Source organism: Salvelinus alpinus, chromosome 20 (genome assembly GCF_045679555.1).
Source record: "Salvelinus alpinus chromosome 20, SLU_Salpinus.1, whole genome shotgun sequence".
Taxonomy (NCBI): domain Eukaryota; kingdom Metazoa; phylum Chordata; class Actinopteri; order Salmoniformes; family Salmonidae; genus Salvelinus; species Salvelinus alpinus.
The window spans coordinates 30,610,004-30,624,584 of NC_092105.1; the positions used below are offsets into that span (position 1 = coordinate 30,610,004).

General features: G+C 41.3%; 1 protein-coding gene across 1 annotated transcript; it reads left to right on the forward strand.

The window, feature by feature from the left end:
- Nucleotides 1-9,739, forward strand: LOC139546647 (trans-1,2-dihydrobenzene-1,2-diol dehydrogenase-like). The gene is made up of 7 exons (XM_071355266.1): nt 1-169; nt 729-840; nt 1,070-1,233; nt 6,227-6,479; nt 6,608-6,732; nt 8,093-8,243; nt 8,501-9,739. Exons 1-7 carry the CDS (start codon nt 80-82, stop codon nt 8,611-8,613), a joined length of 1,008 nt encoding a protein of 335 aa, XP_071211367.1. The 5' UTR covers nt 1-79; the 3' UTR covers nt 8,614-9,739.
- Nucleotides 9,740-14,581: the final 4,842 nt, after the last annotated feature.

Genomic DNA, 14,581 nt, shown 5'->3' on the forward strand with positions numbered 1-14,581 from the left:
TGGGAAATATATCCTTATCAAAAAAGTCTGCTAAATCTATCTGGGGTAGATAGAGAGACGTGCTAGTTCAGAAGTAATCATGGCAACACGGTGGGGAATCTGCAGTGCAGGGAAAATCAGCCACGACTTTACAGTTGCTCTGAGGACCCTACCTCACGACGACCACCAGGTAAACGTTATTTGTGATTGGGAATGAGGAGGAATCCTAAAACCCTTGCGCGATTAGGCTACTCGCTTATAAGCAAGGGTGAAGTGTATTTTTGAGAAGACATTTGGTATTATTGCAGAATAATTTAATGAATGTTTTACTCGTTAGTGACATCAGTAAGAAGAAAACATATTTTTTTGTAAATAACTCCCATGTTCTGTGGTTGCGTAATTGTCCATTGATTTCATGTTGTGTAAATCTTTACCGTAATTCTCCTAATACTGGGCTAATCAATGTTAAGTAAGGCACAATGTGTAATTTCAACTGCCTGACCCTGCCAAATTGAGGAATGTGGTTGAGAAAAAGCTAACATAAATGTTGATGGGATTCAAGTAAGAAATTAAAGGTTATTTAAAACGCTATTATCACTCTAAATACTATTACCATCTATGACCACTTTAGAAATAAGCGTTTTAAGTGTTATCCCCTAGGAATACATCTTGTTGTATATATTTTTTACAAAATAAATTATATTCAATTGACCTCTAATTGAAACAATGAAAATGGTTATCTTTTTCAGATTGTGGCTGTTGCTGCTCGGAATCTCCAGCATGCACAAGAGTTTGCCAAAAAGCACAACATCCCAAGAGTCTATGGGAGCTATGAGGAGCTAGCAAAAGACTCAGACATAGGTGGGTTCTATCATGAAATCCCTTACCCTGGTACAGATCTGGTTAAAAAAAATGACCTTGACTCATGCTTTTGACAAGAGATACTGTATAGCCAAGGTGTTTGACCATTTCAGGCCACAAATCATCTGTAACCTTGGGATAAAACCTGATAACCTATGTGGTATAGGCTTGTTGCTTTAAATTGACTGGAGCTGTAAACCCATGCTCGTACCCCTATCTTTCTTTGCAGATGTGGTGTATGTGGGAACCATCCACTCTCACCACCTGAGCACAGGTAAGCTCTTCTTGACCTCCCATAAGAACGTGCTCATAGAGAAACCTCTGGCCATGAATCTAAGAGAGGTACTGGAGCTCACCAACACAGCCAAGGAGAATGATGTCTTTCTGATGGAGGTACTGTACAGGGGGACACCTGACACTTTAAACATGTTCATACAAGTTTACTCTAAAGCTCCTTCTGATCATATACTTCCACATACAGTACATCAACACTGACATATTTATACTGCGGTGTGGTTTGTCCTGAATAATATATGTTAGGCTGACGTTCAGTACCAGTCAAAAGTTTGGACACACCTACTCATTCAAAGGGTTTTTCTTTATTTGTACTATTTTCTACGTTGTAGAATAATAGTGAAGACATCAACACTATGAAATAACACATATGGACTCATGTAGTAACCAAAAAAGTGTTAAACAAATGAAAATATATTTGAGATTCTTCAAAGTAGCCACCCTTTGCCTTGATGACAGCTTTGCATAGTCTTGGCATTCTCTCAACCAGTTTCACGAGATAGTCACCTGGAATGGATTTCAATTAACAGGTGTGCCTTGTTAAAAGTACATTTGTGGAATTTCTTTGGTATACAGAATATAGCCCTATTTGGTAAAAGACCAAGTCCATATTATGGCAAGAACAGCTTAAATAAGCAAAGAGAAACAACAGTCCATCATTACTTTAAGACATGAAGGTCAGTCAATATGGAAAATGTCAAGAACTTTGAAAGTTTCTTCAAGTGCAGTCGCAAAAATCATCAAGCGCTATGATGAAACTGGCTCTCATGAGGACCGCCACAGGAGAGGAAGACCCAGAGTTACCTCTGCTGCAGAGGATAAGTTCATTAGAGTTACCAGCCTCAGACATCGGCAATTAACTGCACCTCAGATTGCAGCCCAAATAAATGCTTCACAGAGTTCAATTAACAGACACATCCCAACATCAACTGTTCAGAGGAGACTGCGTGAATCAGGCCTTCATGGTCGAATTGCTGCAAAGCAATCACTACTAAAGGACACCAATAAGAAGATGAGACTTTCTTGAGGCAAGAAACACAAGCAATGGACATTAGACCGGTGGAAATCTATCCTTTGGTCTGATGAGTCCAAAATGTGCGATTTTTGGTTCCAACCGCTGTGTCTTTGTGAGACACAGAGTACTTGAACGGATGATCTACACATATGTGTGGTTCCCACCGTGAAGCATAGAGGAGGTGGTGTGATGGTGCTTTGCTGGTGACACTGTCAGTGATTTATTTAGAATTCAAGGCACACTTAACCAGCATGGCTACCACAGCTTTCTGCAGTGATATGCCATCCCATCTGGTTTGAGCTTAGTGGGACTATCATTTGTTTTTCAACAGGACAATGACCCAACACACCTCCAGGCTGTGTAAGTGCTATTTGACCAAGGAGGAGAGTCATGGAGTGCACATCAGATGACCTGGCCTCTACAATCACCCGACATCAACCCAATTGAGATGGTTTGGGATGAGTTAGACCTCAGAGTGAAGGAAAAGCAGCCAACAAGTGCTCAGCATATGTGGGAACTTCTGCAAGACTGTTGGAAAAGCATTCCTTCTGAAGCTGGTTGAGAGAATGCTAAGAGTGTGCAAAGCTGTCATCAGGGCGAAAGGTGGCTACTTTGAAGAATCTCAAATATAAATATATTTTGATTGTTTAACACTTTTTTGGTTACTACATGATTCCGTATGTGTTATTTCATAGTTTGATGTCTTCACTATTATTCTACAATGCAGTGAAGCATTCCTCCTATATTCCCCTTCATACACACCAGATAACCTCTATCGTAGAGCACTATGGCAGTAGTGAAGCATTCCTCCTATATCCCCTTTCATACACACCAGATAGCCTCTATCGTAGAGCAGTATGGCAGTAGTGAAGCATTCCTCCTATATCCCCCTTCATACACACCAGATAGCCTGTATCGTAGAGCGGTATTGCAGTAGTAAGACATCCCTCTTATATTTACAGTGGCAAGAAAAAGTATGTGAACCCTTTGGAATTACATGGATTACTGCATAAATTGGTCATAACATTTTATCTGATCTTCATCTAAGTCACAACAATAGATAAACACAGTCTGCTTAAATGAATAAAACTCAATATTGTATTTTTCTTGTCTATATTGAATACACCATTTAAGCATTCACAGTGTAGGTTGGAAAAAGTATGTGAACCCCTAGGCTAATGACTTCTCCAAAAGATAATTGGAGTCAGGAGTCAGCTAACCTGGAGTCCAATCAATGAGGCAAGATTGGAGATATTGGTTAGAGATGCCCTGCCCTATACAAAACACTCACAAAAATGTTGTTTGCTATTCACAAGAACCATTGCCTGATGTGAACCATGCCTCGAACAAAAAAGATCTCAGAAGACCTAAGATTAAGAATTGTTGACTTGCATAAAGCTGGAAAGGGTTACAAAAGTGTCTCTAAAAGCCTTCATCAGTCCACGGTAAGACAAATTGTCTATAAATGGAGAAAGTTCAGCACTGTTGCTACTCTCCCTAGGAATGGCCGTCCTAAAGATCACTTCAAGAGCACAGCGCAGAATGCTCAATGAGGTTAAGAAGAATCCTAGAGTGTCACCTAAAGACTTACAGAAATCTCTGGAACATGCTTACATCTCTGTTGACCAGTCTACGATACGTAAAACACTAAACAAGAATGATGTTCATGGGAGGACACCATCGAAGCAATTGCTTCTTCAATGCAGCACGTCTGAAGATCGCAAAAAAGCACCTGGATGTTCCACAGCGCTACTGGCAAAATATTCTGTGGACAGATTAAACTAAAGTTGAGTTGTTTGGAAGGAACACACAACACTATGTGTGGAAGAAAAAAAGGCACAGCATACCAACATCAAAACTTCATCCCAACTGTAAGGTATGGTGGAGGGAACATCATGGTTTGGGGCTGCCTCAGGGCCTGGACAGCTTGCTATTATTGATGGAAAAATGAAGTCCCAAGTTTATCAAGATATTTTGCAGGAGAATGTAAGGCTATCCCTCTGCCAATTGAAGCTCAACAGGAGTTTGGTGATGCAACAGGACAATGACCCAAAACGCAGAAGTAAAGCAACAACAGAATGGCTTCAACAGAAAACAAATACGCCTTCTGGAGTGACCCAGTCAGAGTCCTGACCTCAACCCGATTGAGATGCTGTGGCATAACGTCGTGAGCGGTTCACACCAGACATCACAAGAATATTGCTGAACTGAAACAGTTTTGTAAAGAGGAATGGACCAAAATTCCTCCTGACCGTTGTGCACGTCTGATCCGCAACTACAGAAAATGTTTGGTTGAGGTTATTCCTGCCAAAGGACAGTAAACCAGTTATTCAATTCAAGGGTTCACATACTTTTTCCACCCTGCACTAGAGGTCGACTGATTAATCGGCATGGCATGGCCAATTAATTAGGGCCGATTTCAATAACAATCGTTAATCTGCCTTTTTGGACGCCGATTATTACATTGCAATCCACGAGGAGACTGCGAAGCAGGCTGACCACCTGTTACGCGAGTGCAGCATCAAAAGGACCTTGTTGCTGCAAGGAGTCAAGGTAAGTTGCTAGCTAGCATTAAACTTATCTTATAAAAAACTATCAATCTTCACATAATCACTACACATGGTTGATGATATTACTAGGTTAACTAGCTTGTCCTGCGTTGCATAAAAATCAATGTGGTGCCTGTTAATTTATCATTGAATTACAGGCTACTTAAACTTCAACAAACGGGTGATGATTTAACAAAAGTGCATTCGCGAAAAAAGCACATTCGTTGCACAAATGTACCTAACCATGAACATCAATGCCTTTCTTAAAATCAATACACAGAAGTATATTTTTTGGAAACCTGCAAATTCATTAGCAGGCAATATTAACTAGGGAAACTGTGTCACTTCTCTTGCGTTCAGTGCAAGCAGAGTCAGGGTATATGCAGCAGTTGCGCCGCCTGGTTCGTTGCAAACTGTGTGAAGACTATTTCTTCCTAACAAAATACCGTAATTAATTTGCCAGAATTTTACATAATAATGACATAACATTGAAGGTTGTGCAATGTAACAGCAATATTTAGACTTAGGTTTGCCACCTGTTCGATAAAATACGTAACGGTTCCGTATTTCACTGAAAGAATAAATGTTTTGTTTTCAAAATTATATTTTCCAGATTTGACCATATTAATGACCAAAGGCTCGTATTTCTATGTTTTCTATGTAAGTCTATGATTTGATATTTGATAGAGCAGTCTGACTGAGCGGTGGTAGGCAGCAGCAGGGTCGTAAGCATTCATTCAAAAAGCACTTTAATGCATTTGCCAGCAGCTCTTAGCAATGCTTGAATCACAGCGCTGTTAATGACTTCAAGCCTATCAACTCCTGAGATTAGGCTGGCAATACTAAAGTGCCAATAAGAACATCCAATAGTCAAAGGTATATGAAATACAAATGGTATAGAGAGAAATAGTCAACGCATCATAATTCCTATAATAACTACAACCTAAAACTTCTTACCTGGGAATATTGAAGACTCATGTTAAAAGGAACCACCAGCTTTCATATGTTCTCATGTTCTGAGCAAGGAACTTAAAAGTTAGCTTTTTTACATGGCACATATTGCACTTTTACTTTCTTCTCCAACACTGTGTTTTGGCATTATTTAAACCAAATTGAACATGTTTCATTATTTATTTGAGACTAAATTGATTTTATTTATGTATTATATTAAGTTAAAATAAAAGTGTTCATTGTTCAATCAGTATTGTTGTAATTGTCATTATTACAAATATATATATAAAAATCGTCCGATTAATCGGTATCGGCTTTTTTGGTCCTCCAATAATCGATATCGGCGTTGAAAAATCATAATCGGTCGACCGCTACCCTGCACTGTGAATGTTTACACGGTGTGTTCACTAAAGACATGAAAACGTATACTTGTTTGTGTGTTATTAGTTTAAGCAGACTGTGTTTGTCTATTGTTGTGACTTAGATGGAGATCAGATCCATTTTATTCTGAAATCAAGGTCATTCCAAAGGCTTCACATACTTTCTCTTTCCACTGTATCTCCGTTATATCTCCCAGGCCATCTGGACTCGTTTCTTCCCTGTGTCTGTAGAGGTGGGCAGGCTGCTGGGCCAGGGTGAGGTGGGAGAGGTCCAGATGGTAAGGGCCGACCTGGGAGCCCCCCTCACACACATCCCTCGCCTGACTCATAGAGAGCTGGGTGGAGGGGCACTACTGGACCTGGGGATCTACTGCCTGCAGTTTGTCTTCATGGTGTTCAATGGGGAGAGACCGGAGTCCATCCAAGCCATGGGATACTGTATTGACACAGGTAATTGGTGGTATTCTGACTTGAGATCCACTTGCTTAACTTACATACCAGAGTCTCCCTTTTCAAGTCTCCAACTGAAATAAAGAAATTGTTTTGCTATTTCTAATGCTTTGTATTTGCACCTCCAGGAGTGGATGGAACAGTAGTTTTGGTCTTAAAGTTCTCTGGGAACAGAATGGCTGTGTGCACGTGCTCCATCACGATGATGCTGACAAATGATGCTGTTATCACTGGGACCAAGGGGACCATCAAGGTAGGAATTAGCAGACACACACAGAGGAAATACATTATTCTAACAAGTCACAGCCAGAGGAGGGTAGGGGAAGAAGTGCACACTATAGTTATTGATCTAATGATGAAGATTCTGAATAAATTAAACAAGTTTATGATTCATTGAAGAGCTGATTTTTAATGAACATTTCCATAGCCTCCTGAACAACTTCAATAACCTACGTATACTGAACGCGGACAGCTGATGAAACTGTGGGTTTGCACAACTGAAGATTTTCTGCACCAACAGTCAGAAACCGTCTCAGGGAAGCTCATCTGCATGCTCGTCGTCCTCAGCAGGGTCTTGACCTGACTGCAGTTCGGTGTCATAACCGACTTCAGTGGGCAACTGATCACCTTCAATGGCCACTGGCACGCTGGACAAGTGTGCTCTTCACGGATGAATCCGGGTGTCAACTGTACTGGGCAGATGGCAGACAGCGTGTACAGCGTTGTGTGGGCGAGAGGTTTGCTGATGTGAACGTTGTGAACAGAGTGCCTCATGGTGGCAGTGGGGTTATGGTATGGGCAGGCATAAGCTACAGACAACAAACACAATTGCATGTTATCGATGGCCATTTTAATGCACAGAGATTCCGTGACGAGATCCTGAGGCCCATTGTCGTCCCATTCATCCACCACTATCCCCTCATGTTTCAGCATGATAATGCATGGCCCAATGTCGCAAGGATCTGTACACAATTCCTGGAAGCTGAAAATGTCCCAGTTCTTCCATGACCTGCATACTTTTGTCACCCATTGAGCATGTTTGGGATGCTTTGGCTCAACGTTTACGACAGCGTGTTCCAGTTCCCGCCAATATCCAGCAACATCGCACAGCCATTGAAGAGGAGTGGGACAACATTTCACAGGCCACAATCAACAGCCTTATCAACTCTATGTGAAGGAAATGTTGGTCACACTAGATACTGATTGGTTTTCTGATCTACTCCCCTTCTTTTTTTTTGGTATCTGTGACAATCAAATGCATACGTATATTTATTCCCAGTCATGTGAAATCCATAGACTAGGGCCTAATTAATTCATTTCAATTGACTGATTTCCTTATATGAACTGTAACTCAGAAAAAATCTTTGAAATTGTTGCATGCTGCGTTTATATTTTTTTGCTCAGTGTGGTTCAGTTGATAAGTTTGAGAGATTATTATTCAGAGTACCATAGTGTTTATCAAAACTTGTTTTTGATTAAGCACACCACCGTTTATTAGTATCATCAAACAAGCCTCTCTCTTCAATTCCCTATTGAGATCAACAAAGTGTGACATTAATGGCATATCAATGGCTTCAGAGAAAATATCATATTAGGTGTTGTTTCTATCTGAGGTCCCCAACCACATGTGGTGTCCTACGAGCCTGGAGGTGAATGGAGAGGTGACGCAATACCCTCTCCCTGAGCCCAGCCTTCCCCTCAACTTCATCCACAGTACTGGGCTGCGCTACGAAGCAGAGGAGGTCAGGCAGTGTCTGCTTAAAGGTATACTTTACACAAAGCAACGTGAACCATTGAATATTACAACACACCTTACTAAAATGAAAATAGAGTTTGCACCAAAAACAGCCCAAGCCGATAGGGGAAATGGTATGGGAATCTGCAGGTTTGAGACCGACTACATTGCAGTCAGAATTACTAATTTACAAATCATCTTGCATCCCAAATAACTGGTCATTATGTGATCAAGATTAGCGATTATGCACTTTGCCTTGCTCAAACACGCTGATTGTCTCCATCAGAGCTGAAGGAGAGCTCTGGAATGCCTTGGTCACACTCACACCTTCTCGCCGAGGTCATGGATGAAGCCAGAAGACAAGTGGGAGTGACATATAATCAAGACAGCATCCAATGAGAAATCATGCAACCCAAGTCCCCCTTTCTCAGTCATGGATGAACTCTCTACCGATGCTAGTCAGCAGGTGACTTCGGTCCAATGAATGCTATAGGTTATGTTGTTATGATGGTTAAACTAAGGGGGTGTGCTTGAGGCAGCTCCCTCTGATCTGCCTGGTAATAATGGGCTGTGTCCCAAATGACACCATATTCCCTTTATGGTGCACACCAGTGCATGAGTCCTGGTCAAAGTAGTGAACAGGGTGCCATTTGGGATGCAGACATGGTCTCAGGAGGTTTTAATAACTTATGAGGCTAATCGACCTATGATGTTTATTTCATGAGTACCAACCCATTCATGGTGAATTTTTTTTATGGATATGTGCCAGTTATGTTCAGCTTGTCAGCATCCATCCTACTGAGTTTGCTGTTTTACTTGTTTGACCTCAAGCGATTGGCCAGTCACTTAGTAGGTAATAGGTTACAACAGAACAGACTACGTGTTACCTTGCTAGTAAGAAAGAACATTGATCCCCAGATTGGAGTTGAGTGCGATACTCCTCATTCTGCTAATGTAACATAGGCTACCACCACTGCAGGGGAGATGATCAGCAGGCCTATTGCTTATTTCCTTATTTTTCTATAATTTTGGAAAGTGACTAACTATGGCCACAACATGGTCAAGGTCATCCAAGGTCACACAGAGGTTCTTAGCAGTCTGGGAGGTTGTGTCACAAACCGAGTCTCCGTGCCATAGAAATTCAGACATAAAACCAGACGTTTATTGAAGTTGTGTATTGATTCCATTGATGAGGACGCTCATTAAATAATTGTAAAGATATCCTCATTTGTTCACCTGTAAAAGAGAGATATGCATGTTTAGTGCTTCTACACCTGCATTGCTTGCTGTTTGGGGTTTTAGGCTGGGTTTCTGTACAGCACTTTGATATATCAGCTGATGTAAGAAGGGTTATATAAATAAATTCGATTTTTAAAATAAATTTTAGTCGGAACGTTGGTAATTGGTTTTGGAGCGTGGATGTTAATATAAGGATGTTGTTTTAAAGCTAGAACTAGCGACTACTAATGTAATGAAATGATATCACCATTTATATGGATAAATAAATGTTTTACAATTAACGTTATTGAAAGAGCTGTTAGTTCCTGGTGCGTCTCCCACAAAGGTGTCAAATGTGCGAAAGGTTTATCCTGTGACGTGAGTACGGCAAAGTTGTAACGACCGGGGTGTAGTGGGTGAGAAGTCAGGCGCAGGAAGCAGAGAGTTCAGGTTAGTGCTATACATAAGCCAACCCCACGAAACAAAGGGCGCACACCAAAACAAATGCCCCAAACACGGGGAACTTAAACAGTCCAGCAAAACCCAGAAAAATGGGAAACCCGTAACACACAGACGTGTACACACGTACATCAAACAATCCCGCACAACCAGTAGGCGGGCCTGCTGGTAAATAAAGCATGACTAATCAGCCTAAAACACAAACAGGTGAAACCAATAAACAGAAAGGGGAAAAAGGGATCAGTGGCAGCTAGTAGGCCGGTGACGACGACCGCCGAGCGCCACCCGAACAGGAAGGGGAGCCACCTTCGGTAGGAGTCGTGACAAAAGTTAGCTAATTCCCGGGGAAGACATGGTTGTATCACTGTGTTATTTATGCTTAAAGAATGGTTTAAACCACTTATTAATGTGTGGATACACAGGCATATTTAAAGCCTAAGTTATGTTTTGAATGACCTCGATTTGTGATTTAATTCAGTTCCCTTTGAATCAGCTGTTGTTTTCTCTAAGGAGAAAAGCATGCACACATTTAAAAACTATACGTTACTTATCCTTTTATCTATAAAATGTCTTGCACAACTAGCTAATTTTGGTTTGATTACTTTGCACATTTATTTTGGGATTCCACCCCTGTAAATGTGATTTGCCTGATGAGGCACGAGTGGTGTAATTTCATTGAAGTGCATTTGTCTCCACGTTTCCTCACCTCTGCTTCTCAATTACCTTTGACCTTTTTCAAAAGCAGGACAGGACTGAGGAGCATCGAGCAAAACCAATTGAGATTCTCCCAATAATTGTGCACTTGCTCCCCTGTAAGCAAAATCCATGAGTGGGGCGTGTACAAGTGCCATAGAATTAGGAGCAAGGTACATGCCTGCCAGGAGCAGAGCCCGAGACATATAAATACATTGAACTTATTAGTGCCAAAGAATTAGGAATTAGAACAATTTAATAGGATCTCTACTCTTGACTTTGCAGAATCTCTGCACACGACAGATTCTAGTGGAGCATGGCAACTGTCCGAAATGCGGAGAAAGAGGCTACCATGTGTAAGATTTAGCTGAACTTACTGGATATAAATTCAGAATAATCATTCATAATATTTTAATTGGGATTATTTTATCCTTTGCTATGTAATATTTCAACATTAGATAATTTTATGGTATTAATTCATGTTTTTCTCCAACCCTGTTCCCTCCCGGTGAAGTGTGAAAGGGATCCACATCATATCAACCATAGCAACCTACTGGGACATGGGGTGTTTCATCCTGCAAAAGGGTTGCTACAAGCATGTTGGGAACATAAGCAAGGATGGAACATGAGCTTTGGGTGGTTAGGTATACCCAGTTGAGGGAGTTGGGACTGTATGGAAGGGAGGTAAGCCCCAGTGTAGCTATTGTTGTAAACACAACATAGCTACTCCTGCCTCTAGTAGTAGAAGTGTTGGAGAGACTACTCAAAGATAGGGACGGGTTTGATTCAAATAAAATGTTATTGGTCACAGTGAAATGCTTACTTCCGAACCCATTCCCAACAATGCAGAGTTAAAAAGTAAGGCAAATATTTGCTGAATAAAAAAGGAAATAGTAACACAATAAAAACAGTAAGACTATATACAAGGAGTACCAGTACTGAGTCAATGTGCAGGCGTACGAGGTAGTTGAGGTAATTGAGGTAATGCAGTATGTACATGTGGGTAGGGGTAAAAGTGACTAGACCATCAGGATATGCAGTATAATAAACAGAGTAGTAGCATTGTGTGTGTGTTGGAGTGTCAGTGTAGTATGTGTGAGTGTTTGGGTAGAGTCTAAGCAGTGCAAGGGAGTCAGAGCCAAACTGTAAATAATAAAGGGGATCAATGTAAATTGTCCGGGTAGCCATTTGATTAACTGTTCAGCAGTCTTATGGCTTTGGGGTAGAAGCTGTTCAGGTACCTTTTGGTCCCAGACTTTTCGCTCCGGTACCACTTGCCATGCGGTGGCAGAGAGAACAATCTATGACTTGGGTGGCTGACACCGCCTGGTATAGAGGTCCTAACTAATTTTGTTTTGATCACTTTGCACATTTATTTTGGGATTCCACCCCTGTAAATGTCATTTGCATGATGAGGCATGAGTGGAGTAATTTCTTTGAAGTGCATCTGGGAGTTCTGCCTCAGTGATGTACTGGACTGTACGCAGTAGCACCTTGCTGATTTGTTTAAAGGTCCAATGCAGCCGTTTTTATCTCAAAATCAAATAATTTCTGGGTAACACTGTGAATGTTTTCAATTAAAATGGTCAAAAATAAACTAAAATAGCTTCTTAGCTAAATGCAATTTCTCGAGCAAGAATTTAGCTGGGACTGTTTGGGAGTGGAATGAGAGAAGGGCCTCATTTGAAAAGCCTAATGGGAAGGATGTGTAACCTGAAAATTAGCTGTTATTGGCAACCTCGTAGTCTGGAAATATATATGAAACACAGGAAATTAAATGTTTTGACTGCACTGGACCTTTTAATAGACGTCTGGATACTGATGCAGATGGTTCAAAATACTGCACCGTAGAAATTTCCTACTGGGTCAGCATTTGTAGTGCAGGAATGTGGGGTTGCAGTCAGGAAATATATTATAGACAACCTGGCATGACAGAGCTGATGGCTGTACTGTTGGAGTTGGTGGAGGAAGTCAAGCCAGACAGAGTAGTTATTTGGTCTGACCAGTGGCATGTATTCATGGATGCCAAGGTAAGCCAGGCTTCTCCCCCCAAAAAAGAAAAAAACATAAAATAATGTATCTTTCGTCTCTGTTTCATAATTTTCCATCAATTCACAAGAGGCTGAATGTATGTCACCGGAGAAAGCATCCTAGTGAGCGAAACAGCGGCCCCTTGTCCCTGTATGTGTAGGCCATCTATCTGATGCTGTCTGGTCCAAAAGAGTATGACATTATTGTCGCACGTTGCATTGAATGCAAGGGAAGCCAGCGAACATTTGGCCTCCCTTGATAAAAAAGTATAAAATAATAGCCAAACTGAGTGAGCTCAACTGTGAATGGTCCTGGTGCACCAAAAAAAAGTGTCAAGGGAAGCCCGTTTGGATTTGGTGTCATTCCTATCGCATTGAGAGCATATGTCATTGACAGAAACAACTTGAATTGTTGCATCTCATTGTGTTGTTGTCCTCCAGTGGCTAGCTAGCTAAAATGGGCCCTTTCGTAAATTAGCCATGGGTGGAGATTGGGATTTGGACTTGGGATTTTACTTAATTCTCCATACTGGCCAATGATTATAACGGCGATTCTGATCCAGCCATCAATTCATACATTGTGCCCCTGGCCTGAGAGGATGGAAGTTCAAAATGTAGCTAGATGTAGAAGGCTAATGTTAACTAGCTAACGTTGCCCATGAAAGGAAGTTAAGCTAGCAAGCAAGCATTTTAGCCAAGTAGCCTAGGACAACAAAAAAATACAAGCGTGTACTGTATGAGAGTGTGATAGACCATTTCGTCAACATGAAAGACTGGAGGATGGCATTGGCATTTCTCTACAAGTAGGGTGACTCAACATGTTTTTTCTACTTGCACAAACGCGCACACACACACAGAAATCAGAACCATGGACTGCCATCATATTTAGCTTATGTTGATTGGACTAAATTGTTTTTGGTATCTTTTAGTTGTCACTGTATTAGAATAAGCGTAGGTGATTTTATGATGTTGAAGTTGAAATAGTGCTGGAATAGTGGAGATAGCTCCTGTTTTCTTTGTGACTTGCGGTAACTCTCCGTGGTTCTAAAGCAATAGTTATTTAGTAGTCCCGGAAATGTCTGAAAACATTAACTTGCTTGACCTTGCAGTAGGTCATGTAACTGTTTGTTACATGCAATATGCTTTGTGGACTTCTCTGGACAGAGGTTGCTCTCAGGTTTTGTGATGAAACGAAGATGTGGTTTAATTTATTCTGACACTGTGTCTTGTTATTGTCTCAGCCTTTAGGCCTATATATCATGGTCGCAAGGCATATGAACTAACAGGTTATAGAGCAAACAACACAGGTTGTAATATAGCTTTTTTTTCTGGCTTCCCAGTGATTTTACCCACGCACCACTACTGGCTCTGACTCATGTGCGGTATTGATGAGTCTGCAGTCCTTTAGCTCACGTAGCAGACAAGACCTGCTGTATGAGGTACTACAAACCCATGGCCGGGTGAGACAGATGGACATACAGAGATTTACTTGGGTCCCAGCCCATGTGGGGTTGGAGGGAAATAAAGCAGCTGATGTACTGGCTAAATAGGCTGTTAGCGGTGGGGAGGTGAACGTTGAAGTTTCAATGAGCAAGGCAGAGGCAAAAGGCCTGATATGAACATTGGTGGTGCAGAATGGCAGGGGCAGTGGAATAGAGACAATAAGGGAAGGCATCTCTTCCAAATACAGAGAAGGGGAGGGTACAATTGTAGGATGAGACCGAAAAGAAGAGGCCATCTTCACTAGGCTTAGTAGGGTAGGACACAGCCAGCTGAACAAGTCATTACATCTAATAGGAAGGCATCCATCAGGAAGATGTGATTACTAACAGGAAATTGAAACAGTTGGACATGTGTTGGTACAGTGTGGGCAATATGAGAGGGAGATTGAGAGATGGAGAAGCTGTATGAGAGAAAGGGGGATACAGGATTTGAGTAGAAAATCAATAGATAGTTTCCAATTTTTT

Coding starts and splice junctions, on each gene's coding strand:
- LOC139546647 (XM_071355266.1), top strand. CDS start 80: ATGGCAACACGGTGGGGAATCTGCAGTGCAGGGAAAATCAGCCACGAC. Junction 841..1,069: donor AGCAAAAGACTCAGACATAG/GTGGGTTCTATC, acceptor CTTTCTTTGCAG/ATGTGGTGTATGTGGGAACC. Junction 6,480..6,607: donor GGGATACTGTATTGACACAG/GTAATTGGTGGT, acceptor TTGCACCTCCAG/GAGTGGATGGAACAGTAGTT.